The sequence below is a fragment of the Diospyros lotus genome, chromosome 8 (assembly GCF_014633365.1).
Source record: "Diospyros lotus cultivar Yz01 chromosome 8, ASM1463336v1, whole genome shotgun sequence".
Lineage (NCBI taxonomy): Eukaryota > Viridiplantae > Streptophyta > Magnoliopsida > Ericales > Ebenaceae > Diospyros > Diospyros lotus.
In genome coordinates, this window is record NC_068345.1 from 5,184,042 (window position 1) to 5,211,677 (window position 27,636).

Consider the following 27,636-nt stretch of genomic DNA (forward strand, 5'->3'; position numbering starts at 1 on the left):
ACAGACAAAACATTTAGTACAAACTTGTAGCTTGCGCTTTTGTTGTTCTCTGAAGACAATTTTGATGGAACTAAGTGCCAACCATTTTTGTGTTACCCCGGTTACTCGCGATCTGGATTGCGTTGTAGTATTGAACTAGCCGCTTGTTAGGACTCTTTTTCTTGTGACTCATTTGCTTTTGTATACAATCTCTTCATCATCCACATCAAGGGCTGGATTACAGAGACATCTGAACAGTCTTCCAATGCCCTGACCAGAGTTATAATGTAAAAGAGCACATTGAGCACAGGGGAGTTGTAAAAGCAGGAAGCTAGAAACATTTTATTCCACCACCTTGATCGATCATCAACAAAGAGAAGTTAATCATGAAATTGGGGAAGGAAACAAAGGCAGAAAGAACAAAATTCACCCCAAAATATTGATCAAGAGAGGGGTCCTTTACTGGTCTAGTTTTAGTTTAGGAGTGCTCAGGATCATGCCAAAGAGCTAATCTCAGGACAATATCAGATCTAGTGCAAGAAAATTTTCTTGCAGACTACCAATCATGCCTTATGGCCTTGCGAAGTAATTCAGAGAGGAGGGGGAAACATATGTTTTCTCTGTGTTTCTCTGAACTGAACCTCAGGGACTTATGGCCTTGTGAAGTAAGAGTATTGCTATTCATATCTCTATTGGAGATGGACATCAATTAACTGTCTGTTCTTAAAAGAAGTAACTTTTAACTCTCATGCTGACTAGACTCAATTTTCTTCTAGCAACTTGCCATGGTCAAACTTTTGACCATTCAATAAATATGAAGACAAAGACAAAACCTAATAAGACATATTGTACTTGTCAATATATGCTTATTCAAACTAGCCATCCAACATAGCAAAACCACAACTCATCTGCTCCCACATAATGAACTGGATCATCTCCTTGTGTAGCCATTAGATTACTATTTATTCATATCTATATTATTATATATGCAAACATCACATTTTGGTATTATAAACTCTTGTCAATAAAGTATTTTCTTAAAATATCTTTTATGTATCTTATTTAGAAAATAAAAAATTAACTATGTTAACAAGATTTTAGCTCATAACTTTTAAATAATAACTAATTTATCAAATAATTTTACAACTACTACATGAAGGCTCATTTTTTTGGCAATTTTATTTAAAAAAATTAAAAAGTAAATTGTAATGGTCAAGTGCTACCTATTGAATTTTTATTTAAATTTTTTTATTTCCTTTTACATGTGTATATTGCGTAGTATAGGTCATTCCTCTAGTTTTTAATAAAATAAGGGTAAACTTCAATTGTTAATTAGTTCCAAATCTAGATAAATGAGACGAGTTTTGTTAGGTAGTAGATAACTAACAAAAGGTTGTTGGATCATACAATACAAATTCGAGTTATTCTAACAAAGTAGGAGTAAGGTTATATACATGAACGATATTCTTTTGGTCATTTTTAAGGAGGAGCAAATGCACTAGGCATCCTCATGCAATATGATGCCCCTTTTTGCGTGTAAAAGGTCCATTATGCGTCTAGCCAAATAATCTTTTTGTCTACTGCACCATGATCATCATATAAATGTTACAGATTGAACGAATCTTACTAAGACGCCATGCAATTAACCTACAAAACTTGACAATGCAAGTACCTTAGATGTAAAGAGCTTGTGATATGTTGTGTTTGGTGAATCACCAGAGTTTACCTGTGTAACCAAATGAGCTCGATAAGTAAGGGATCCTGGCGAATCCTCTTCATCACTGCTATCAGAACTGCTTTCATCATCGTTTATGTCAGAAGTAATCTTCTTCTTTGACGTTCCACTGCTTTGTCTATACTTTTCATTCTGATATAAGACGATTACAAAATAATCACTACATCACTACACTAATTACCAAAAGAAGGAAAGACCTAGCATGTTTGTATAACAATACTACTTCCAAATCTCTTGTTGTGATTAACTGATTATTACTTCACCTGAAATATTTTTCCAAGTAGTTTCAGAACCATGGCTTGAGCCTTGAGTTCTTCTTTTTTGATGTTAGTTTCTTGCAGTACCTGCAAACAGATCAACAATGCTGAGCTTAGGCTTTAATGTAAATGAAACAAGAGATTATAAAACCATGATTGTTTTTTGGCATATGACAAATATGCAATCTAGCGATCCTAGACCTAAACTGACATACAAATGACATGTCAAATGGAATAGAATTGCAAAACTACAAAAAGTTTTCTTAAAACATTAGTCTCTTCACTTTATGAGGGTTGGAAGAGGGTTATTTTTGTGTAGTCTTACCCTTTCTTTGTAACGAGACTGTTTTTATAACTCATACTCACGGTCTTCCATTCACAAGTGAACAAACTTACGGTTGGCCTTGTAGAAATTGCAAAATCATATCATCGAGTACAAAAGTTTACCCATAAAAGAGAGAGAAAATGCTCACCATTTGGCACACATGTAGAAGAGTTACTTCGATGTCCACAACATTCAATTTCCATAATGAGTTCATTAATGTGTCTTTGTTTGATTTCAAGTGAGACTCGAGGTCATTTTCAGGGCCACTACCATCCATTTTAAACTGACGGGTGTCTTCTTGAAGTTGCAATAACTGATAAGCTCCTGCAATAATGATAATACTAAAAGAATCAGATTGAGTTAATATCCATAAATCACACTTTTGATATTGCTCCTTACCCTTTGCTGCGGTAATCTGGGACTTCCAGAAGTGTCCCTTATTGCGCACCCACTCAGCCAAAAATGGGACTCCAAGATATTTGGCCTTCTTTCCAAGCTCCTGTGCTGCTTGTCTTGTATATATATAGCCAATAGTGTGCAACATGTCGACCCCAAAAGCTGTTATTGCAATTTAGGGTTATGCATTAGAAATCTTTTAACATTGTCAATCCACACACTTGATAGTTGAATTTATGCCTGGTTATTATTCCACGTAGAGCATTAGTAAGTACATTAATGTTGGACAAACGAAGTAGGGCAATACTGTATCCATCCAGGAGAAAAATAGCTTGAAGGTTTATACAAGTTGAATCACTTATATTAATGGCATCTACTAATGGTTCCATGGACTAAAAGGAGAAGATTTTCCTGTTCCGTAGTTGTATAATAGGACTGACATATCATTAGTACGAAAAACCCATTAACATGCTTTAATTATCAGTGACACAATGCGGATAAATATAATTTGACTCAAAGAACTGAAATTATGAATCCTATAGCCAATTCACGAGAATACAGCAACAGGAGGCCTTAATCCTACTAAGAGAGGTCGGTCACGTGGATTCTTAGTCTCCAATCATTTGGGCTAATCATGAGACTACAGAAAAATATTTCAGGGAATACCTCTTCTATTATTTCTTTGTTCAGTGCAATATGATGTTTAGCAAAAGCAGGAAAGTGCAAATTCTATGGACGAGTAGATCAACATTATCCAAAATATAAACATAGTTGTGAAAGGTGGCACAAATTTACGTTGACAAAAGGTTGAGAAAAAAAATAGAAACGTGAATTCTTAGATAACCTGCACGTGAAAGTCTTTCCACCTGAGATTCAACATAACGTACAAATCCTACTTTGTCACCTCGGACGTATTGCTGAAGGAAATCTCTAAGTTTTCTGGTGAGTTTTTCCTCTTGTTCTCTTTGGACACCCTTCATCATATAGTTGGATGACACATTAACAGAGAAAGATTAGATGAAACAATTCTATTAAAATTGTATAAGATCATTATGATGTCCATGAAGAGTATGATATTTTCAAGCAGTTCGTAAATAGGTATTTAATAAATAGAAGTCGTCAATATATTGCCTTTTATTTTCTCACTTGACCTTCAGAAGAACATAGGATAAATTACATTAATATTCTTTGAGTTAAGGCCTAATTCAAGAGATCACTCCTCGATTTTAGGAAATTATAAGGATTTCCCTTGAAATTTAAAACTTGTATCAGTAAGTACCTTTACCATTAAATGACAGTTAAATTTTTTAAAATGCCAAAAATACCCTCCCCATTTCAACCCCCCCTTTCTCTCTCTCTCTCTCTTCGAACATTTGAATAACCCAACTTGGGTTCTTCAAAGAACCAATTAGAAGAACCTAGGCATTTGGGTGCTTCAATTTTCAAAGAACCCAAGCTCTCTCCCTTCCCTCTCTTTCTCTATTTCCTCAGGCACCCAGCAATCACTATGTTTTGATTTTGCTGAAATGGTAGAGAGAGAGAGAGAATTGCAGGGGTAAAATGGTCGTTTAAACTTGATATTTAATGGCAAGGATGGTCCCTTCTCAAAATCAAGGAATGGTCCCTTTAATTAGGCCTAACCTTAGGGGGTGTCAGTGTAACTTACCCAAGAATATAACACACTGGTAGGAACTTACCCAAGAATATATCTGGCGCCGACGGAGGCGCCCAGACGGTAGCATGGTGTCGACGGGACCCTCATTAATGGGGATGGGATCTGCCATTAATGAGGATGAGATCTGTCATTAATGGGGATGGGATTTGAGGTAGGCACATGGAAATCCAGAAATTGCTGCAATGATGTTGTTGCAGGTGGGTACAGGGCCAGGATGGGACCACGATGGGCCAAGAGAAGGGGCTGAGAGGCTGAGGCCAGGCTGGGCCTGGATGGCCCAATCGAAATAACCCTTAGTCCACAATCGTTCTTCGGTTATCCTGTGACCTTCTTGTCATGCGAGCTGATCAGTTAGGCTAGCGAGTTGGAATTGTCGCTAGAAGCTCGCCATCACCTTTAGTGTCATCGGGAGCTCGCTAGAGGTATCGTTGGGAGCTCGCTAGAGGTATCGCTGGGAGCTCGTTTAGAGCATGTTTGGTCCCGTGATCTGAACTCGGGTTTTAGCGATGTGCGAGCTTGCTCCGAAGAACTTGGCTTGGGGCCTACTGGGCTTTTAGGTGATTGGGCCGGCTTGTTGGGTTGAGCCCAGCCCATAAGAAGTAGATCAGGAAATACCAATATCAATATTAGAATTGAAAAGAGATAAGATCATAAAGGCAAATCACACAATAACACCAGTATTTATCCTGGTTCAGATCGTTCTTGAAATGACCCTACGTCCAACCTTTAAACCTCCCACCGAGAGTAGTCTTCTTTATTTAGAATGATCAGTACATACACAACCTTACTACAATCTTGTCTTACACCTAAGATTATAAAGGACTATCACAATCTCTAGCCTTTTCTCTCTTATTCGCATAGAATGCACTCATAGTAAATTGAATTGTGTTAAGCGCCTAACCCCTTGCCTCTTATTTATAGAATAAGTGGGAGAACATCTCAACATAAACGACTGGGATATTGGCATTATCATTTTACCCCTCAACTAATAACAAAATTACAGTTGAATAAAATCGCCTATCTAATGAACTGCTTCCACCTGAATCCTAGGCTCTACTCAAGGCAAACCTTTAACAGGAAGCAAGCTATGTTGGAGGAGATGAGAGCATTAAATAAGAATCAAACATGGGAGCTGATACCTAGACCAAAGGGAGTCAATCTAATAGGCTATAGGTGGATTTTTAATCTGAAATATAATGCAGATGGAACCTTGGAAAGGTATAAAGCTAGGTTGGTGGCTAAGGGCTATATTTAATCCTATGGAGTAGATTATCTTGAGACCTTTGCTCCTGTGGCAAAGATGGAAACCGTGAGAATACTCCTATCACTAGAAGCCTATTTTGGATGGCAGTTACAGCAGCTAGATGTGAAGAATAACTTCCTACATGGAGATTTAGAGGAGGAAGTATTCATGGAATTACCTCCAGGATTCCAGAAAGAAGATTCAGGGAAAGTATGCAGGCTTAAGAAGGCCCTCTATGGCCTTAAGTAGTCCTCACAAGCATGGTTTGGCAGATTTTCTAAGGCCATGAGATCTATGGGATATTACCAAAACAAAGGTGATCATACCCTCTTTATCAAGCACTTAAGTGAAGAGAATGTGATTGCCTTGCTAGTGGTTGTGGATGACATAATTGTTACTAGGAATGATGGTGAAGAATAGAAGGTCCTCAAGGAAAATTTGGCCTAGGAATTTGAGATTAAAGACCTTGGTGCTCTCAAATACTTTTTGGGAATAGAGGTAACTTACTCTAATGCATGATTTTTTCTATCCTAACGCAAGTATATCTTGGATTTGTTAACTGAAACAAGGTTGAGAAAAAAGAGCCAGCATACTAGTAGAACCTAATGTCAAATTTAGGGAAAGCCCTAGCTGTTAACCAGTGGATAAGGGAAGGTACAAGAGATTGTTTAGCTGGCTGATTTATCTCTCACATACTAGACCTGACATTACTTTTGCTGTCAGCCTAATAAGCTAGTTCATGCACAACCCAATCAAAAAACATATGTAGGTAGTAAGAAAGATATTGAGTTATCTAAAAGCAACACCAAACAAGGGTATTTTGTTTAGAACAGGTGCTGAATTGGATGTTAAAGGCTACACCATATGCAAATTATGCAAGGTCCCTCACTGATAGGAGGTCTACAATCGGGTATTGTGTGTTCTTAGGTGGGAATCTTGTGTGCTGGAGGAGTAAGAAGCAAAGTATTGTGGCCAGGTCTAGTGCAGAGACAGAATTTAGGGTTTTGGGTCTATGTGAATTACTATGGCTAAGCATTGTCCTAGAGGATTTGAAAATCCATATTCAAGGTCCAATCAAGTTGTTTCGTGATAATCAGTTAGCCATTAGTATTGCTCATAATCCTGTTCAATATGATATGACAAAGCATATAGAAATAGATCGACACTTTATAAAGGAGAAATAGGATGCGGGTCTAATTCACATTCCCTATGTCCCATTTGAAGAACAAGTGGCTGATGTTTTAACCAAGGGGTTGGCCTCTAGGAGATTTGAAGACTTAATAAGCAAGTTAAGAATGATAGATGTTCATTCACCAGTTTGAGGGGGAGTGTTGGTTTCCGAAGGATTATCAAAATAAAGAAGAAGTCATTATCTGGATGCTGGTCAGAAAGTATGTTTTTAGAAGTTTCTAAATCTAGAATAGGATACTTTCCTAATTCAAACTTAGGAAACTTTCCTAAGATTGTATATATGTAATCTTTCCTTTTTTATGTATTGTAGTCTCCTTATGTTGTATTTCTCTTCTCTATAAGAGGACATGTACGTGTACATATCAATCAAGAAAAGAATTATTCAGTTCTTTACAGTTATATATGCCATATCAATTCCTTATCATTATGAAGGCTTGAAAGCAGATTAATTCTTTTCCTTTTTTCCTTTTATGCTAGAGGCTTGAATCTCACAGCTCAAGTATTCTTTAGGTTTTGATTATATTCCATGGCAAGTAACTTCCATGAATATTTTGGCAATCATATTTTTTAGGTGGCCAAGGACATTGCAGTGAAGATGTACAGAGATATGGTCACCCTTCAATTAATGGACATGGTTTTTTATGAAGCACAGAGGCAAGGAAGAATTTCATTTTATGCTACCACAACTGGAGAAGAGGCTATCAACATTGCATCAACAACTGCACTTACCACAGAAGATGTTGTCTTGCCACAGGTACGTGCTTAGGCAGCTTAAGTTGTGCCATGTAGTACCTCAGATATGATGCTTTATGGTCAAAACACGTGCAATGTAATGGCCAACTTTAAGATTGTCGAAACATGAGCAATACAATGACTTACTTTAAGATTAATGTCATTTTTTCCTTCATATCATGTTACTGTCTCAATAATTAAAGCCAAATAAGTATCTATTTCTGCATTCTCTAACCATTCTTTCCAATTTCCTTCTTGGTCTTGCTACTCATTTTAACTGGTTCAATCCATTAATAGGTTTTATCTTATGACCAGCAAATTATTTTTACAGTGCAATTTTCTTTTACATATCACATATATATATACATTCCTAAACTTTCTTCGTACCAGCCCTATATTTGAACTGCAAACCACCAACTAAATATGGAGAAACAGAACATCAATTTATCTACCTTATGTAGATTTTATAGAGTCCTTCTCAGAGACTGAATGATTCATGTGCGTGTGTATTTGGAACCAGGGAAAAGAGCAGAGCTTCTATAGTGCTTCATACTTTTACCTGTGATGGAAATACACAACGGATCCAAATGACAATCAGAGTATTCTTGTATCTGCAGCATAGAGCACATATTTCTCTGCTGCTACTACTAGCTAGCTAGGGCATTTTTAATTACTAGAGCTTCAATCATCCCAGCCATCTCATTTGAACTATTGTCCGAGAATAATGTTTTTTAGTTATTTGAAGGTCGCAGATGAGGAAAATCAGTAGAATTGCTATTTCAATAAATATCTTTGTTCAAGCTATTTCACATGTCTCTTTGAAAACCCGTGAACTCAGGCCCCAAAATTTCAGTTTTTATCCGTTTGAATCTGTCCTATTAGCTTACATCTATGATCATGTAATGAAGAATATGACGAACAGACACCTTCTTCGTTATGCAGTACCGGGAGCCCGGAATTCTACTATCGCGTGGTTTCACTCTGCAAGATTTTGCCAACCAGTGCTTTGGGAACAAGGCTGATTACGGAAAAGGACGACAGATGCCAGTCCATTATGGCTCTAGCAAATACAACTACTTTACTGTGTCAGCAACCATTGCGTAAGATGTGGATCTAGCTTCTGTGATAATATGCATATTGGCAATTCCATATCTTTTTTCAATTGTACATAATCAGTCAATGATGAATAACGAGGGTCTTTGTTGCTTTCCGTGATTGTTAGTACACAAATTCCTCAGGCTGTGGGTGTTGCGTATTCTCTTAAAATGGATAAGAAAACTGCATGTGCCGTCACTTACTTTGGAGATGGTGGCACCAGTGAGATAATGTTCCTGCCTGCTACTGGTTGTAAGAGTTTCCGGAGTACCTTTCTCGGTTTCCCTAGCTAAAACAATTGCAGCTTTAAAAACAAAGAAGGATTCTCCAGAAATCTAACGAAGCGATACCCAGTTTCCCTTCCTTATCTTTTCTCCTTAAACCAAGAATTTTCGTGTCTTTCCCCCCCCCCTAATTTCTAGCCAAATGTCAGGGGGACTTCCATGCTGGTTTAAACTTCGAAGCAGTTGTGGATGCTCCTTTGATCTTTATATGCCGCAACAACGGGTGGGCAATCAGTACACCTTCATCGCAGCAATTTCGAAGTACTTTCCGTAAACAGATTGCTTCCATATTTTGCAACCATCCATTCATTTTGGAGACTGGGTCACATCTGTATCCATATCTAAATTTCATTCAGTTCCTTTCCAGTTTACATGGAAGATAAACCATTCGCCGAGAGAACCTTTTAGCAATGTATTTTTAATCTTCATATGCAAGTCTAAGCAAATCTGCCTGCAGGTCTAAACTACCAGGCACCTTGCTTCATACAGCCATTTATAAACTAGCACTTGATAAATCAGACTGGAAACGGATGCCAATGTTACCAATATCCTCAGTACTTATTAATTTGCTTTTCTAGATTATTGAACTCAATTAAGTTTCATTCCTTCTGCTTTTGTTCTCAAATTGTTAGGTGATGGTGTTGCTGTCATGGGTCGAGCTTATGGAATCCGAAGCCTTAAGGTGGATGGAAATGATGCTCTGGCTGTTTATGGCGCAGTTCGTGCAGCACGTGAAATGGCAATTAGTGAACAAAGACCCATATTAATTGAGGTACAACCGGATTTCTTGAGGTAGCTCTTGCTAGGCCTCATCGAACTCTTATATCATATCTTTTACAGTTGATGAAGTTCCTGTCACAGTTTTCTAAAACTGGCTTGTGACCCATAGAATCAACCCAGCTTGCCACGGCCCAACCATGGGTTGGGTTAGCCAGGCCCAGTCTCACGTAGGTACAGACTGAGCCGTGTGAAATGGCAACTACTGAAAAGGCCCGTATCAATCAATGTGCAACAGTACTTCGTATGGCAGTACTTGCCAGGCCTCATTGACCTCTTAATACCACTTTTTTACTGTTCATGTAGTTCCTCATAGTTAGGGGTATACAAATGGCTTGTGATCCACATTACAGTTTTTATGCCTAATCATGGTTTGCCTATGTGGTGCTGAGGGATACATAATTGCCGCCGGACAATCTTCAAGACTATAACTCAAATAGAAACATGAAATTTTGCTCTCTCCAGTTTGAATCTAGACCGTAAGACTAATATATCTGAGGTGTCTTGAACCATTATATATGTTTCATTGCTATACCATGAACTTATAAGTTCTATAATTCTTTGTGCAATATAGATCGACACTGTCAGGCCATGACATATCGAGTAGGACACCACTCTACATCTGATGATTCCTCCAAGTATAGACCGGTTGATGAAATTGAATACTGGAGAGAGGTGCAGAACCCTTTAAGCCGGTTTAGAAAATGGATGGAACGCAATGGGTGGTGGAGCAGGAAAGATGAAGCAGAGCTTCAGAGCAAAGTGAAGGAAGAGGTGATAGTTAACTCAAGAAAGTATTTCGACTCTACAGTTCTTATACACCTCTTCTTTTGGCTTGTTTTCACTTCAAGTTCTGTTCTTATCTTACACGATTTTGCTTCAGGTGTTTCATGCAATCCAAGTTGCAGAGAGAACAGAAAAAGCTCCACTCGCGGACCTGTTCACTGATGTCTATGACCATCTGCCATCAAACCTTCAAGAGCAAGAGATGTTGCTTTGAGAAACCATCAAGAGACATCCACAGGACTATCCTTCTGATGTTCCTATTTGACTAGATAAGCTATTTAGGCAAGTGGGTACTTGATATCTGAACTACAAAGATCAAAATACTAAAATCATTCACCATTGTGAGAAGCTGAGTAAGGCCACTAGGTGGGGCCTTAGAGTTTTTATTTTTATTTTTTTCTTTTTTAATTGAAAAAGAAAAGACTATGAAACATATAATAATAGTAAGATTATTCCTTTGTAACCAGAAAGTTATGAATTTAAATTCTAGAAACCTCTTTGCAAAAAGGTAAGAAAAAGGTTACGTACAAACATGGTGTTTTTCAAACCTTAGCAAAGTGGGGACACCTTTTTCTAAGGGGTCAACTAAAATGGTTTTCTGGTTTTTAATGTTTTGAGTTAACTGTTTCCATTTAGCACGCAGGTATCATCAATCTGATTGGGGGCGCCCACAAGAGAAGGGTGTAGTGTAGTAGCAAGGGTAATCAAGAACAAGGATTATTCTGAATCCTTTCTAGGTATTCCTGATTTAATTATGTCTTGCAGTTCAAACTAGAGTACAGTGAATTGGATTCTCCTGTCATTGGAGATGGGCATAATTCTTTACCAGCCATTATTAGTTTAATATCTCAGGTATGATTGATACTTTTGATTGCAACAGTTGTGAGATTTGATGTAAATCCTGAGCTTATTTAATAATTGACCTTTAATGAATTATGTATAAATTTTGAAAAATATGATTTCTAGGTAACGGTAGGGTCATTCATTCTTTTATGATTGGAATGTTAAAAAGTTTTACTTATGAAAATAATCTCCTTACAGGTGGAAAAAGATGAAATTTTCTAGGTCACGGGTTAGGCTCATAAGCCCTTTTTTTTTCAATTTAGTTTGATTTTTGATTTTTGTCTTTTGACTTGATTGAGATTTGGTCCTAGTTCATATAAATAATATCAAAGTTCTGATATTTATTAATATATTTTTATATTCTTTTATTTTGTATGTGATTTCTATATTTTTCAAAGTTTATGTTAAAGCGTATTTTATGAATTTTATAATTGTCTGAATACTCTAAAAAAATCCATCTTCAAACTGATAATTTTTTCGCGATGTCTTGCATAGATGATAAATTGCTAAAGAATTTGGAAAGCACTTAATATCATTAAAAATAACTTTGGGCCCTCTTATATTTGTAAAAACTATTTCCTTAAAAAATTAGAGTTGTAAAGATAAAGTCTGTTATTAGATAACCTTTATCTAAATAATGGAGGTAAAATTGGACGTTGAGAGAGAGCGAGAGAGGGGGGGGGGGGGGGGGGGGGGGGGGGTTTCTGGATTCTGTCTTATGGACAGGGACAGGATAGAATATGCGAGGATTTGACAAGAAAAGATTGATGGGGGTGATTTGAGACGCACACAACCCCCCCCCCCCCCACCCCCACTCAATTCAAACCATAACAATCAATCAACCACAAGCCATGCCATTTGATAACTCCTCCTCTAATTTATCTTTCTTACTAAAATTGATAAGCTACTACTACTAGGCATTATTATAAGGGGATTGGCGTTCGGAATTCAGTGGGTTTATTTCAATCAATTCATATCCCTCACCTCACATCCCATCACCCAATTTAATTCTTCCCAAACAATTAAAATATTTGAGTTAAATAAATACCCATTTGGCAGGCAGTATTTGACAATTTTATTTTAATTTTTTTATCTTCATAAGTAAGATTTAAACGTGAGGAGGTTTGTGGATACTGTAGTCTGTAGTGTAGAATAGATAACGTGGCAAACAGAAACCGCAGCTCCCACGCCGTTCTGCCGTACAAGCAATGCTAATCTTCTCCGTTGCGTCAACCCCTTTTGTCTCTTCTCTTTCTTCGCCGCTCGTGACATCAAAAAGCAGATTCCCCCCACCCCCCCGGGTTCAGAATCTCTCCCTCTCTCTCTAGTCTACCGATTCCATTCCATCTCTCTGTTACGAATCACGTCCCACTGATTGATTCAAAGGTCTCTCTCTCTCTCTCTCTCTATATATATATATATAAATATATATCTATATAGCCGCATGAATTTGTATTTGATGCAAAATTCCTTCCCTTTCGCGGCAAAATCTAAATTTTCCCGGGCCTCTCTGTCTACGAACTGTTTGTTTTCGATTTTGCACTGGTGATGAATCATGATATGCACTGAACTCTACGTTCAAATTGCCATACCACAGCTAAATACGCGCGCGGGTTTATAGATATATATATATATATATATAAGCGGCCTTTCTTGGGGTTTGGTGTTGTTGATTTAAGTCGTGTGTGATTCTGGAGGATTGGTAGTTTGGTACGGTCACTCTCTCGATTTGTGTGTATTTATATAAGTGTGTATACGTGCAAATGTTCTTTTATATGGATTTTTTTAGGGTTTTGAGTGATGACTGTGCCGTGTAGCTTTGGGGAATTCGTATGTTATTGACAGATGGATGGCCTTTTGGTTTCTTCTGCTGTCGTTTTACCATTTACCTAATTTCGAGGCCTCGGGAAACTGCTAGTTCTTATCCGTTATCTCTCTCCCTAACTTTGGTGGCGACAGGGACGAGGTAGAGAGCCTCCAGGAGGGATTAACATGGTTGGCCGAGAGGAGTTGAGGATGACTCACGACCTGGAACTGTGCTTTGAGAAACTGATGGCGGGCGGCTACCGCGGCGGCGGAGTGATCACCGAGTGGAAGAACGCTCCGGCGGAGCTCTTGTTGCGGATTCTTTCACTTGTAGATGACCGCACGGTGATCGTTGCTTCGGGGGTGTGCCGTGGGTGGAGAGATGCCATTTGTTGGGGGCTCACCCAGCTCTCTCTCTGTTGGTATATCATCTTTCTTGCCCTCTTTGTATTTGTTGAATGTAAAGTCCGTACAGTAGCTTGCTTCTAATCAGTTTCAGATCATGTTTTCACGTGTTTGTTGCTTTATTAAATTTTTGCTAGTGCTTTATTCCTTGATTTACGGGTTTGTTCCGAGTCTCTTAAATCAGCAGGAGCAGCCTCTTTTTTGGGGGTTTTAATGGTAAACTGTGTTCTTTTCTGTCCTGCCATATGTCACTGGTTATTGTCCTCGTTAGCAGCATTTAGGATCAATCTTTTGTGTGTGTGTGTGTGTGTATGAATAAGAATGGTCGTGTAGCATGATACTCAAAATTTCTTTTTAATGATGAAGAAACTTGAAGGACTGTTAACTTCAGTTCTTTTTTTATTCATAGGACTCGAAGTGTTTGCTGACACTATTATTTCTTCAAGATTCTTCTTTGTTAGAATGTCTGCAAGTGGGACGTGTATATTGCTGATTAGCATCACCTTGGACTGGATGAAACTATCTATTTATATGTTTCCACTGTCTGCAACATTAGAGAGTGAGCAATATACGACACAGATTGGTATTTAGACTCAGGGCTTGGAGCATTGGAGATAAATTGGTTGTCAGAACTTGAAGAAGGCATAAGATATGAGTTCTGACGGATTCGTTTGTTTTCTCAAAAAAAGACAATCTTTGTATGGTCTAAATCCGTCTCTTACCTTTTGAACACGAAGTGCGCTGTCTCAACAAAAAGTATTATGGATGAAGTTTCTCAAATTAAAAATTGGGGTTTTTGTTTACAGTTCTTTTTTATGTGCGAATATGGAAAATATTTGTGTAGCGTTCTGATATAACAAAATATGAGGGTATTTATCTTGTACAAAGTTGAAAATGTTATTGCTTTCATCTTTATATATAAAATATACCTTTATTATGTGTTTTTGTTGTATACTTATTTTTTCTTGAAGATTCCATTGTCACTGTGTTTGTCTGATGTCAACTTTCCACGATAACGATCAGCTTACTTGTTACTGTAATTTAGGTTTCAGTGTCCTCTGCATGTGTGCTAAATGAGGCTTTGTACCATGTCACTGACAAGTTAAGATTTGTCTGCAGGTGCAAGAAGAACATGAACAACTTGGTTCTATCTCTTGCTCCTAAATTCACAAAACTGCAGATGCTAATTCTGCGTCAGGATACACCACAGCTCCAAGACAAGGCCGTTGAGGCAATTGCAAATTGCTGCCATGATCTGCACGAGTTAGACCTTAGCAAAAGCTTCAAGCTTAGTGATTGCTCCCTCTATGCATTGGCTCACGGTTGTCCGAATCTTACAAAACTCAACATAAGTGGGTGTTCTGCTTTCAGTGATGTAGCTCTTGCCTATTTAGTCAATTTTTGCAGAAAGTTAAAATATCTAAATCTTTGTGGATGCGGGAAAGCTGCATCTGACAAGGCTTTGAAGGTGAGATAGAGTTAGAGCATGTTATTTCTAATTTGATTCCTGGAATGTGACAAATCTCAATTTTCTGCCTTCATTAAACTGTCCCATGTAGGCTATTGGATATAACTGCCGTCAATTGCAGTCTTTGAATCTGGGATGGTGTGAGAATGTGGGTGATCCAGGGGTACTGAGTTTAGCATATGGATGCCCTGATCTAAGAGCTCTTGATTTGTGTGGTTGTATTCTTATAACAGGTATCCTATATTTTCATTCCAATTAACTGGTGCCTCTGATAATAGTGTACATTGTTTTTTTTGTTTGCCTGGTGTTACTCTCAAAACATTTTATTGTAAAATTTGTTGGTTCTATAATTTGCATTGATATTTAATATCCTAGATTATTTGCCCTACATGTATGCCTAGACAGTGCAAAATAATTAATTACAACAGAAAGACGAACAAATAAAAGGCTCTGCAGATTGTTGCATGTAAAATAGCATACTCATGTCAATACTAAAGTGGGAAAGCTCTGGTGAGCTTTTGTAAACTTCACTGTTCTCTAATGGAACTACTGACAAATGATCAAATGAAAACATTGGCAGAATGTTTGAAGTAGCGTACCTCCTCATTTCAATACTAGAAGTGGAAAAGCTCTAGCCAGTTTTTGGTCAACTTCCATGTTATCTGATGGAATTCATGTTTCATTGTCATATTTTTTATTTTTATGCACTTGCCTTTAGACATTAGAAACTTAATGCCCCAGGTCTAACAAATGTATCGCTGTAAAGCACACAAGCACTTTTTGCAGTGCCATATGTTCAAAGTTTTGAGGTTTTGTAGCTGGAACTAAATACAAGATCATTGCAACTGGAGCATCACAAAGACAATTTATAATTAAGCATTGAAAAGGATAGCCGATACCTTTCTGGGATGGCATGAAATAGATTTTAACGATCATTTTGCACAATTGCAAATAGGATATCTTTTTTTGGCATTTGAGTAGGATGCATGGTATGACATTAAGAGGGAATAATGAGAAAACATCAGCTGACTTGACGCAGTTATATGCACAAACAAAGTTTTTTTTTTTTTGGGTGGTGGTGGGTGGTTTTGGGTTGGGGGGGGGGGGGGGGGGGGGGGGGGGGGCGCAGTTATAGAGGCAAGCAAGGCCCACTAGGGTGCAAACCAAGCTTGAGGTTGAACAGTCCTTGTGAAGCAGACAGCCATAAGTACAGCCTAATCTATGTTATCAAGGAATTTAGTTGCATATCCTTGTGGACTTTCATTGATATTGGAACGCTAATCTACGTTATTGACCTCTGTTTAGAGAAATTTACTGGTTTTCATGATGTCTGATTCTATAATCCTTCATGTATCTCACAGTTCTTATTGACTAGTGTGAATTTATCTTCTCCTTTGCTACTTGATTCCTTATAGATTAACAATGTGAAGCAGACAGCCATAAGTACAGCCTAGCCTAATTCTATCTGAAGCTCAAACATGAATTGGGGTTGGTCAAGCCTGGCTTAGGTGCCTGCTATAGTTTAGTTTGGGGCTTTTTGGAATTAAAAAGCTATCCTGCTTGATTTTGCCATCATTCATAGCCTGGTTGCTACATTATAGGTGCTAATAGTGCATTTGCTTGTCTAGCTCTTGATGCAACTAATGCTACCCCAATTAAGTTCATTAGGACACAGCACCATGTCTTAACAAACGATTTAAGCTTCTTTTTTTTTTTTTCTTGTTTTTGCCTGTTCATTATTCCCATACTTGAAAATAATTTGAGATATCAATTTCAATTTTTACTTAAGTGAATTTAGATGGTTGACTTCCTTGGATCTTCATTGCAGATGACAGTGTTATAGCTTTGGCAAACAACTGCCTTCATCTCAGATCCCTTGATCTCTACTACTGCCGAAATATCACAGACAAAGCTATGTATTCTCTGGCACAAAGTCGAGTGAGGAACAAGCATGAAATGTGGGAATCTGCGAAGAACAGGTACGAGGAGGAAGGCCTAATGAATCTCAACATCAGCCAGTGCACGGCCCTTACTCCTCCAGCTGTTCAGGCATTATGCGACTCATTTCCTGCACTTCACACTTGCTCAGGAAGACATTCCCTCATAATAAGTGGATGTTTGAGCTTGACATCAGTGCATTGTGCCTGTGCTGTCCAAGCACACCGCGCACCCGGTGTATTTCCTCGTCCTGCTCACTGAGTAGAGTATCTACAACTAAAGTTTATTGCTCAAGTAAAAGGTCAAACACTACCCCCCTACCCTGTATACAGGTAATGTTGATAGTGTTGTTTTTGACTCAGAATGCTATCAAGTTTGTTGTCTTCCCAGGCCTTGGCTTTTTAGGCTGTTTTCAGACATTGGTTTATACATTAAAAGGAAAATAGTACTGCTCATGATATATAGCTCAATGTTACACCTTTTGGCATGTGAAGCACTTTATGTTGTGTTACTTCTTACAGTTTGGGCTAAAGGCATAGACTTCCCACCACGTGTCTTTTGTGTCTGTTTCAATTTATCGGAGCACACATTTAACAATTGCCATTTATATCTCTTTTCATAGATCAACACAAGGAGCACAGGGGCTGTTCACATAAACTAGTCTCAACAATGTGCTTTAAAAAGCAAGAAAACGATATGTTCATTGGTTTCAAAAATTGTTACATACAAAAGTGAAAAAAAGTAAAAAGAAAACATAAATAAAAAACGTAATGCTATGATCCTTTTTCCTCCTAGCACATTGCACTTGTCTGTAAACATTCCGCTCATGATGAGTGTATTCCTTTACAAGCTATGCTATGATCTTGTTTCCTCCTAGCCTTGCACTTTAACCCAAACAACAAGAAAAGAAAAAAAAAAAAAAAAAAAGAGCCTGTGAGAAACAGTTCTCTCCAAAAGGAGTTGGAAAAAAAGAAGCCTGCAGCAGTGTAAGGCTGCATATAAGTAGGAGCCTTGTGTACTGGTTATGAACTCTCTCTTTGAGTAAGCATACAATGTGTGCTTTACCTTATACTAAGTCCTTTCCATTGTGCTTTACTTTGAGTAAGCATAAAATGTTACATACAATTTATGCTTTGCTTTATTTTTCTCTCTATCTTGTTGGAATTTTATCAGATTGTGTTAGTAAAGCTATATTTTGCTTCATTCATGCTGAAGTGGATGATTGGTGAGTTAGAGTCCTGAGCCGGCCCCATTTAGTGTAATTAAAGCTTCTTATTATTGTTGTTGTGTTATATTCCACTTGCAGTGGAGGGTGAAGGGCTATATATACAAATTTCATGGCCTGACGTTCTTAAAGGGAAGCCTCTTTTTTGGTTGATCTCAACAAGTCATCACTTACCAGTTAAGCATTAGATAAATGAGATATTTAGTTGTACCAAAACAGGCGGAATATGGAGTCTCTGGGAATTGGATCATCTTCTGAGTTAGGTTTGGTTAATTTCAGCTCGTTGCTTGAAATAATTTATCAAAACTCATCCTAATGAAAAGCTAGCGTGAATCACTGGCCAATACTGCCAATGACTTAGGCTGAACATTTCAAGTCTTCAAGGACTGGTAATGGCCTTAGAAATAGTTGGAACTTGGACTGAAAACGAAGCTGTAGGCATTAGTAATTTATTGGAGCTTTGGTTAATTCCATTCTTTTGCTGGTTCAAGAAATGATGGATTTTCTGGTGGATTTTCTGGTCTGGTTGAGTTATACACCAAATGCACTCACCAATCTTAATCTCCTTGAAATATATAGTGGTAACTGGCAGGTTCCTCAAGCAACAGACAAAACATTTAGTACAAACTTGTAGCTTGCGCCTTTCTTGTTCTCTGAAGACAATTTTAATGGAACTAAGTGCCAACCATTTTTGTGTTACCCCGGTTACTTGCGATCTGGATTGCATTGTAGTATTGAACAAGCCGCTTGCCAGGACTCTTTTTCTTGTGACTCATTTGCTTTTGTATACAATCTCTTCATCATCCACATCAAGGGCTGGATTACAGAGACATCTGAACAGTCTTCCAATGCCCTGACCAGAGTTATAATGTAAAAGAGCACATTGAGCACAGGGGAGTTGTAAAAGCAGGAAGCTAGAAACATTTTATTCCACCACCTTGATCGATCATCAACAAAGAGAAGTTAATGATGAAATTGGGGAAGGAAACAAAGGCAGAAAGAACAAAATTCACCCCAAAATATTGATCAAGAGAGGGGTCCTTTACTTGTCTGGTTTTAGTTTAGGAGTGCTCAGGATCATGCCAAAGGGCTAATCTCAGGACAATATCAGATCTAGTGCAAGAAAATTTTCTTGCAGACTACTAATCATGCCTTATGGCCTTGCGAAGTAATTCAGAGAGGAGGGGGAAACATATGTTTTCTCTGTGTTTCTCTGAACTAAACCTCAGGGACTTAAGGCCTTGTGAAGTAAGAGTGTTGCTATTCATCTCCACTGGAGATTGACATCAATTAACTGTCTGTTCTTAAAAGAAGTAACTTTTAACTCTCATGCTGACTAGACTCTATTTTCTTCTAGTAACTTGCCATGGTCAAACTTTTGACCATTCAATAAATATGAAGACAAAGACAAAACCTAATAAGACATATTGTACTTGTCAATATATGCTTATTCAAACTAGCCATCCACATAGCAAAACCACAACTCATCTGCTCCCACATAATGAACTGGATCATCTCCTTGTGTAGCCATTAGAACACTATTTATTCATATCTATATTATTATATATGCAAACATCATATTTTGGTATTATAAACTCTTGTCAATAAAGTATTTTAATACTTTATTAAAATATCTTTTATGTATCTTATTTAGAAAATAAAAAACTAACTACGTTAACAAGATTTTAGCTCATAACTTTTAAATAATAACTAATTTATCAAATAATTTTAGCTCATTTTATTGGAAATTTTATTTAAAAAAATTAAAAAGTAAATTGTAATTGTCAAGCGCTACCTATTGAATTTTTATTTAAATTTTTTGATTACCTTTACATGTGTATATTGCGTAGCATAGGTCATCCTTCTAGTTTTTAATAAAACGAGTAAATTTCAATTTTTAATTACTATTTATGACTAGTTCCAAATCTAGATAAATGATATGAGTTGTGTTAGGTAGTAGATAACCAACAATAGGTTGTTGGATCATACAATACAAATTCGAGTTGTTCTAACAAGGTAGGGGTAAGGTTATATATTCTCTTGGTCCTTGTAAAGGGGGAGCAAATGCACCAGGGATCCTCATGCAATATGATGTCCCTTTTTGCGTGTAAAAGGTCCATTGTGCGTCTAGCCAAACAATCTTTTTATCTACTGCACCATGATCATCATATAAATGTTACAGATTGAACGAATCTTACTAAGACACCATGCAATTAACCTACAAAACTTGACAATGCAAGTACCTTAGATGTAAAGAGCTTGTGATATGTTGTGTTTGGTGAATCACCAGAGTTTACCTGTGTAACCAAAGGAGCTCGATAAGTAAGGGTTCTTGGCGAATCCTCTTCATCACTGCTATCAGAACTGCTTTCATCATCGTTTATGTTAGAAGCAATCTTCTTCTTTGATGTTCCTGTGCTTTGTCTATACTTTTCATTCTGATATAAGACGATTACAGAATAATCACTACATCACTACACTAATTACCAAAAGAAGGAAAGGCCTAGCATGTTTGTATAAAAATACTACTTGCCAAATCTCTTGTTGTGATTAACTGATTATTACTTCACCTGAAATATTTTTCCAAGTAGTTTCAGAGCCATGGCTCGAGCCTTGAGTTCTTCTTTCTTGATGTTAGTTTCTTGCAGTACCTACAAACAGATCAACAATACTGAGCTTAGGCTTTAATGTAAATGAAACAAGAGATTATAAACCATGATTGTTTTTTGGCATCTGACAAATATGCAATCTATCGATCCTAGACCTAAACTGATATACAAATTACATGTCAACTGAATAGAATTGCAAAACTACAAAAAGTTTTCTTAAAACACGAGTCTCTCCACTTTATGAGGGTTGGGAGAGGGTTATTTTTGTGTAGTCTTACCCTTGCTTTGTAACTTGACTGTTTTTATAACTCATATTCACGGTCTTCTATTCACAAGTGAACAAACTTACAGTTGGCGTTGTAGAAATTGCAAAATCATATCATCGAGAACAAAAGTTTACCCATAAAAGAGAATGAGAAAACGCTCACCATTTGGCACACATGTAGAAGAGTTACTTCGATGTCCACAACATTCAATTTCCATAACGAGTTCATCAATGTGTCTTTGTTTGATTTTAAGTGAGACTCGAGGTCATTTTCAGGGCCACTGCCATCCATTTTAAACTGGCGACGGGTGTCTTCTTGAAGTTGCAATAACTGATAAGCTCCTGCAATAATAATAATAATAATAATAATAATAATAAAAGAATCAGATTGAGTTAATATCCATAAATCACACTTATGATATTGCTCCTTACCCTTTGCTGCGGTAATCTGGGACTTCCAGAAGTGTCCCTTATTGCGTACCCACTCAGCCAAAAATGGGACTCCAAGATATTTGGCTTTCTTTCCAAGCTCCTGTGCCGCTTGTCTTGTATATATATAGCCAATAGTGTGCAACATGTCGACCCCAAAAGCTGTTATTGCAATTTAGGGTTATGCATTAGAAATCTTTTAACATTGTCAATCCACACACTTAATAGTTGAATTTATGCCTGGTTATTATTCCACGTAGAGCATTAGTAAGTACATTAATGTTGGACAAACGAAGTAGGGCAATACTGTATCCATCCAGGAGAAAAATAGCTTGAAGGTTTATACAAGCTGAATCACTTATATTAATGGCATCTACTAATAGTTCCATGGACTAAAAGGAGAAGATTTTCCTGTTCCGTAGTTGTATAATAGGACTGACATTCTGGAATTCATTAGTATGAAAAACCCATTAACATGCTTTAATTATCAGTACTGACACAACGCAGAGAAATATAATTTGACTCAAAGAATTGAAATTATGAATCCTATAGCCAATTCACGAGAATACAACAACAGGAGGCCTTAATCCTACTAAGTGGGGTCGGTCACATGGATTCTTAGTCTCCAATCATTTGGGCTAATCATGAGACTACAGAAAAATATTTCAGGGAATACCTCTTCTATTATTTCTTCGTTAAGTGCAATATGATGTTTAGCAAAAGCAGGAAAGTGCAAATTCTATGGACAAGTAGAGCAACATTATCCAAAATATAAACATAGTAGTGAAAGGTCGCACAAATTTATGTTGACAAAAGGTTAAGAAAAAAAAATAGAAACATGAATTCTTAGATAACCTGCACGTGAAAGTCTTTCCACCTGAGATTCAGCATAACGTACAAATCCTACTTTGTCACCTCGGACGTACTGCTGAAGGAAATCTCTAAGTTTTCTGGCGAGTTTTTCCTCTCGTTCTCTTTGGACACCCTTCATCATATAGTTGGATGACACATTAATAGAGAAAGATTAGATGAAATAATTCTATTAAAATTGTATAAGATCATTATGATGTCATGAAGAGTATGATATTTTCAACCAATTCGTAAATAGGTATTTAATAAATAGAAGTCATCAATATATTGCCTTTTATTTTCTCACTTGATCTTCAGAAGGACATAGGATAAATTACATTAACATTCTTTGAGTTAAGGCCTAATTCAAGAGACCACTCCTCGATTTTAGGAAATTATAGGGATTTTCCTTGAAATTTAAAACTTGTATAAGTAAGTACCTTTATCATTAAATGACAGTTAAAATTTTCAGAAAGCCAAAAATACACCCCCCCCTTCCCTCTCTCTTCGAACATTTGAATGACCCAGCTTGAAGAACCCAGGCATTTGGGTCCTTCAATTTCCAAAGAACCCAATCTCTCTCCCCCTCCCTCTCTTTCTCTATTTCCTCAGGAACCCAGCTATCACTATGTTTTGATTTTGCTGAAATGGTAGAGAGAGAGAGAATTGCAGGGGTAAAATGGTCATTTAAACTTGATATTTAATGGCAAGGAAGGTCCCTTCTCAAAATCGAGGAATGGTCCCTTTAATTAGGCCTAACCTTAGGGGGTGTCAGTGTAACTTACCCAAGAATATAACACACTGATAGGAACTTTTGCAAAATATTATCAATTCAATGCACTGACGATTCTCTCTTTTTTTAATTTCCCGGTAAGACTGCACAATTATCATATTATATACATGGCATATGATAAAATATGAGGAAAAATGGAAGACTAAATCAACGAAGCATTCCTTATATCTGGAAAGCGCTTATCACCTAAGCAATGCCCAGATGCAAATTCAAAGATCTGCAGTGCAAGTGTTGGTTAGGTACAGGCTTGGCTTCTCAGTAGTTGGATTTAAAATTTGCTTAAGCTGGTTTATTTTCTTATAACACTACCCTTCACATTCACAAGCATTCCATTGTGAAGTTCTATCAAATTTTTAATCTGAAGTTCTCAAAATTGAGCTCATGAAAGATTGAATTCTACTATGAAAGTCTTGACAATTAGCATACCAGATAAAGGTTACACCGTTCAGTGGATTTGTGCATACCACTGGGTATGCATCAAGTTTAGGACCTTTCGTGATTGCACTAATACAGTACACTGCGGGGGCCATTATCATTCTATATACTTGAATATGTTAGACTAATCGGTCTTCCATGGAAAGAAAGTGAGGTGACAAATAAAGGCCATGCAACAGGGATCCCAACCTTTTTAAGGATGCGCACTTTTATGGGTAATTTCTTTGCAAAAACGACATTTTCCAAGTTATTTTCCTGATTATTCACTTCTGAATAAACAGAAATGAAATGCATAATGTAGATGGGTTTTAATTCTCAAATCAGCGGGTAAAACTAAGGTTCTGCACAATGATAAGGAGAAGATAGTGAAACGCAAGAATCACACTCTGAAGGAATAGCAAAAACAACGACCTACTTCCAAATAGCACATAGAAAATTTAAACAAGAAAAAGAGAATACATTTCAGAATGCGATGAATTTGGAAATACTAGCCTTCAATCTGTCATTTAGTTTTTCAGGATTGTCACTTTCACCAGCTAATTCAGAGGAAGCCATTGATGCCACGGCTAGATGTCCAATGTAGTCCTCAAAGAGTTCGCTTCCAAAAAGTAAAGCAAAGACAGCAGTAGGGTCAAGCATGGTATCCCTGAAAAGAAATCAAATTGACCATGAACAAGAAACAAGTCATGAGTCATTAGAAATATGGAGCAACACATTTATATGTCAATGATTAAAGATGCCAAAAGGTGACAATTTTGAACTTGGAATGACAATATGTAAGTATGTACATATAGTTCATGTTGTTGAACAATTTTTGCAGACTATATGCATGCCTTAATTGTGAGATTGCCTTTTTCTTCTCTCACCGTCTAATGTTTGCATACCACTCTATTGACCCGAAAGGCTTTGATTCAACACACCTCACTATTCCACGATGCGTTGTAAATGCAGGAAAGTAAAAAATACTGAGGCAAGTAGATGTAAAAATAAAAAGTTCACCACATAAAAGTTTACAATCAAATAAGTTACTAAAAATTATAAGCTGTTCATCTTTAAGTTGGACAAATGAGCTTTACTTTTTGTTGTCTTCCAGTTAGTTCTGCCCCTCATAAAGAACCACTAAATTTTAAATCATCATATTTTCTTTTAGTAAATTCTCAGAACTTCTCACTGTGGCAATTGAACATGAAAAGATAAAGTTTCCAATTGAATAAGACGCTTTGACTTAAATCCTGTGAAGATGGATATTTGCAAGTTGTTTTCTTGTTTCTATTCTTCCTTTGTTTTTTTCCTAGATGTTTCTCTTCTTCCTTTATCTAACAGGTGTGGCGCTTGAGATGAGAAACATATTTGGACGCCGGCATAAATAAAACCTCATATTCTTCCATCTTGCTTGTGTAAATTTTATCCATGAATAATTAATTGAAAACTTAAATTGAGATCCCTATTAGTTGTAAAAGTAAGATCCATATAAAAAAATGCCTGCTCCTGGAAAAGGTTGAAGAGCTTTGCCCAAAATCATGAATTATTTCAGTTTTCTGCTTGTACTTGATATAATTGGAATTGGTTTCTTTTCGCAGCACTATCATTGATTATGTCTGGACTGCGTAAAATGTGACAATGAAGCTAAGATAGAGAGAATTCCAGGCAAGAAGAGAACCAAAAACTTGCATGACTTCGTTGCTCATCATAATTCTGCATACTAAAAAAAATCAACAAACCCTTAAATATGCATAGAGGTGGATGTGAAAATATGTAACCATGTAACTAAAAAAGCAAGGTTTACCTAGAAATGCAATACTTTCCATTTCGATCATATGCATCCCTTTGCAATGGATCACTCAAGACCTGATAGGCTTCACCCAATACCTACTAACACTGAGAACTGGTTAATTGTGACAAACCTTCATAAAAAGGTACAGCTGACAGAGTGGACTGAATTAAGAACCCTCCCCTTTTAACCGGAATTACCACGAGAGAAAAAAATTAGCAAAATGCGAAGAAAAAAGATAGGTTCATTCTTCCCCAAATTTATAAACAAAATTTCTCATGAAAAAAAGGGGACTTGCCTGAAATCTTTCCGCAGCTTGGGGATCATTTGGGTTTTTATCAGGATGGACTTGCCTGGCCTGTATCAATAATAACAAAACAAAGATGGCTTAACATTCTTAAGCACAAGTTGAAACATGTCAACGTAACAACAAATTCGATTGTCGATAATCATAGACCTCCATAAACAAAAAGAGACTAAAAGGATCTACTCGACTCAAATTCTTGATTTGCAGACCCAGATCCTAAAAAACCCAAGTACAATACAGTAGATTTCACAGTCCAGAATTTCAACAAACAGAACATGTGCCATCATTAACAACCCACTCAACAAACTAATCCAACAAATCTAGATCCCAGCAGAAAGCAAAGATCACCAATAGAATTCCTCATTCTAATTGGTCCAGGTTCGGTCAAATGCAAATTAAATCGTCAGCCATTGAGGGGTAATCTTGAACATGGAAAAAACAAGAAACCCTCATGAAAAGAACTGTCGACGCAAACACCATTGAATCAGAAACAACCTTAAGATAGTAAGCCTTGCGGATTTCCTCCTCTGAAGCAGAGGGATCGACACCAAGAACATCGTAGTACTCTGTTTCCTTGACCATATTTCGATCCTAGAACTCGCCGGAGTCGCAAGAAGATGATGGTCCAGAGAATGATGATGGAGAAGAAGAAGAAGGGGGGAAAAGGTGGGTTTGTATGAAGAAATGGTGGGCATGGCATTGTTAAGAGCCACACCCACGAGACTCAGTTGCCTTTACAGTTCTCAGTTGCCAATAAACATATGTTTTGTGAAAGCTTTTCGCGGGAGAAACACACTATTCTAACTGTCACCTTTGTGGTCTTTATCGTCATCATCATTTTTATATATTCACCAATGTGATATTTTATTTTTATAATTATTACTTACTTCTATTATCTTTTACTTTTTATCATATATATAAAAATAAAAATAATTATAATTATAAGTATAGGCGAACCTTAAGATTAAGATTTGTGATTATGTTGCCCCCAATACATAAATCGAATGGTCGGATGAATAATATGTTAATATCAATCCAGTGAGTTATGAGTTCGATTCTCGTACTATACAAGAATCAAAGACTCAAATTACAATTTATTTCTTTTGATGTAATAGAGAGCACGAGCATCAGGGGTCGTGCAAAGACGATCATCCCATGATTTGTGATCATGTCATATTAGAATTCCATAAAAAAATATATATATATCTACATAATATGGTGATTTATATCTAAAAAGTACTGTTTTCTAAAAAAAAATAGTAGGAAATTATAGTTAGGAAATTTTGTAAGATTAAAGAATCTCTTTTGTTTGTTTTGCTAGTCTCATATTATGTTAAGATGTTATTAGTTGCATTTTTTTGTCTTTTTAAATTTAATTTCTTAAACTTTGTGACACAAAACCCACCTAAATAGTATCGGAATTAGAGACTAAACCAAGACTATTAAACTTAAAAGATTTTTTGGACATTATTGTTGCTGGGTTCTGAGTTTTATGGTTGGGGGCTGAGCCCACCCAAAATATTTGCATGTGGGGGGTTTTGGAAGGGCGGCCTCTACTGGGCCTACCTTGTGAAAATTGGGGCTAATGGGAATATGATGATGGCTGTGATAAGGGTATAACCAAAAGCATGTTGTACCATTCATGCTGTTGGCTTACAGTCTAGAAAGATTTAAAGTTAGAGCTAGTTTGATTATGATTTTGATATTTGTATAAAATAATTAAAATATTTTCATTTCATGTTATAAAGAGATTTTAAAATACATTATTTAACTCAAAATACATGCCCTTTATTATTAATGGACTCAAGTTTTAGTATCATCAACAAAGTTGTTTCTTCTGTATGGGAAAATTACGGATTCTAAATTATACAAATAACCCTTTTGCAAAAGCATCATAATGAAAATAACACTATCCAATTTTATAATTTAACAGTCTCATGCATTAAGAATACTTTTTATAAATCTTTCTGGGTTGAGTCAGATTTGCTTCTCTTATTGCATTGAGTAGAACCCGCATC

The 27,636-nt window shown here is 36.8% G+C and overlaps 3 protein-coding genes across 6 annotated transcripts in view; 2 read left to right on the forward strand and 1 right to left on the reverse strand.

The window, feature by feature from the left end:
- Nucleotides 1-10,833, forward strand: part of LOC127807091 (2-oxoisovalerate dehydrogenase subunit alpha 2, mitochondrial-like) — a 65,333-nt gene extending 54,500 nt beyond the window's left edge. The window contains exons 6-7 of the mRNA XM_052344707.1: nt 10,278-10,463; nt 10,573-10,833. Of these exons, the coding sequence (XP_052200667.1) occupies nt 10,278-10,463; nt 10,573-10,689 (303 nt within the window). The 3' untranslated portion in view covers nt 10,690-10,833. The remainder of the gene's footprint in view (nt 1-10,277; nt 10,464-10,572) is intronic.
- LOC127807092 (chaperone protein dnaJ 10) lies at nt 103-26,404 on the reverse strand. Of its 2 annotated transcripts, none has more exons than XM_052344710.1 (10): nt 26,114-26,404; nt 25,610-25,669; nt 25,327-25,409; nt 24,033-24,186; nt 22,319-22,448; nt 21,467-21,625; nt 21,198-21,376; nt 20,731-20,811; nt 20,458-20,598; nt 103-249 (listed from the first exon to the last, which is right to left on the reverse strand). In XM_052344710.1, exons 1-10 carry the CDS (start codon nt 26,198-26,200, stop codon nt 169-171), a joined length of 1,155 nt encoding a protein of 384 aa, XP_052200670.1. In that variant the 5' UTR covers nt 26,201-26,404; the 3' UTR covers nt 103-168. The 2 variants fall into 2 exon arrangements, with proteins under 2 accessions (XP_052200670.1, XP_052200669.1); XM_052344709.1 differs by lacking the exon at nt 103-249 and adding an exon at nt 18,594-19,013.
- LOC127807093 (F-box protein SKP2B) lies at nt 11,305-17,542 on the forward strand. 3 transcript variants are annotated; one of them, XM_052344713.1, is made up of 5 exons: nt 11,305-11,327; nt 13,278-13,546; nt 14,649-14,997; nt 15,089-15,230; nt 16,826-17,542. In XM_052344713.1, the coding sequence occupies exons 2-5, from the start codon at nt 13,311-13,313 to the stop codon at nt 17,194-17,196; spliced, it is 1,098 nt and encodes a 365-aa protein (XP_052200673.1). In that variant the 5' UTR covers nt 11,305-11,327; nt 13,278-13,310; the 3' UTR covers nt 17,197-17,542. The 3 variants fall into 3 exon arrangements, with proteins under 3 accessions (XP_052200673.1, XP_052200671.1, XP_052200672.1); XM_052344711.1 differs by lacking the exon at nt 11,305-11,327 and adding an exon at nt 12,470-12,704; XM_052344712.1 differs by lacking the exon at nt 11,305-11,327 and adding an exon at nt 12,795-13,028.
- Nucleotides 26,405-27,636: the final 1,232 nt, after the last annotated feature.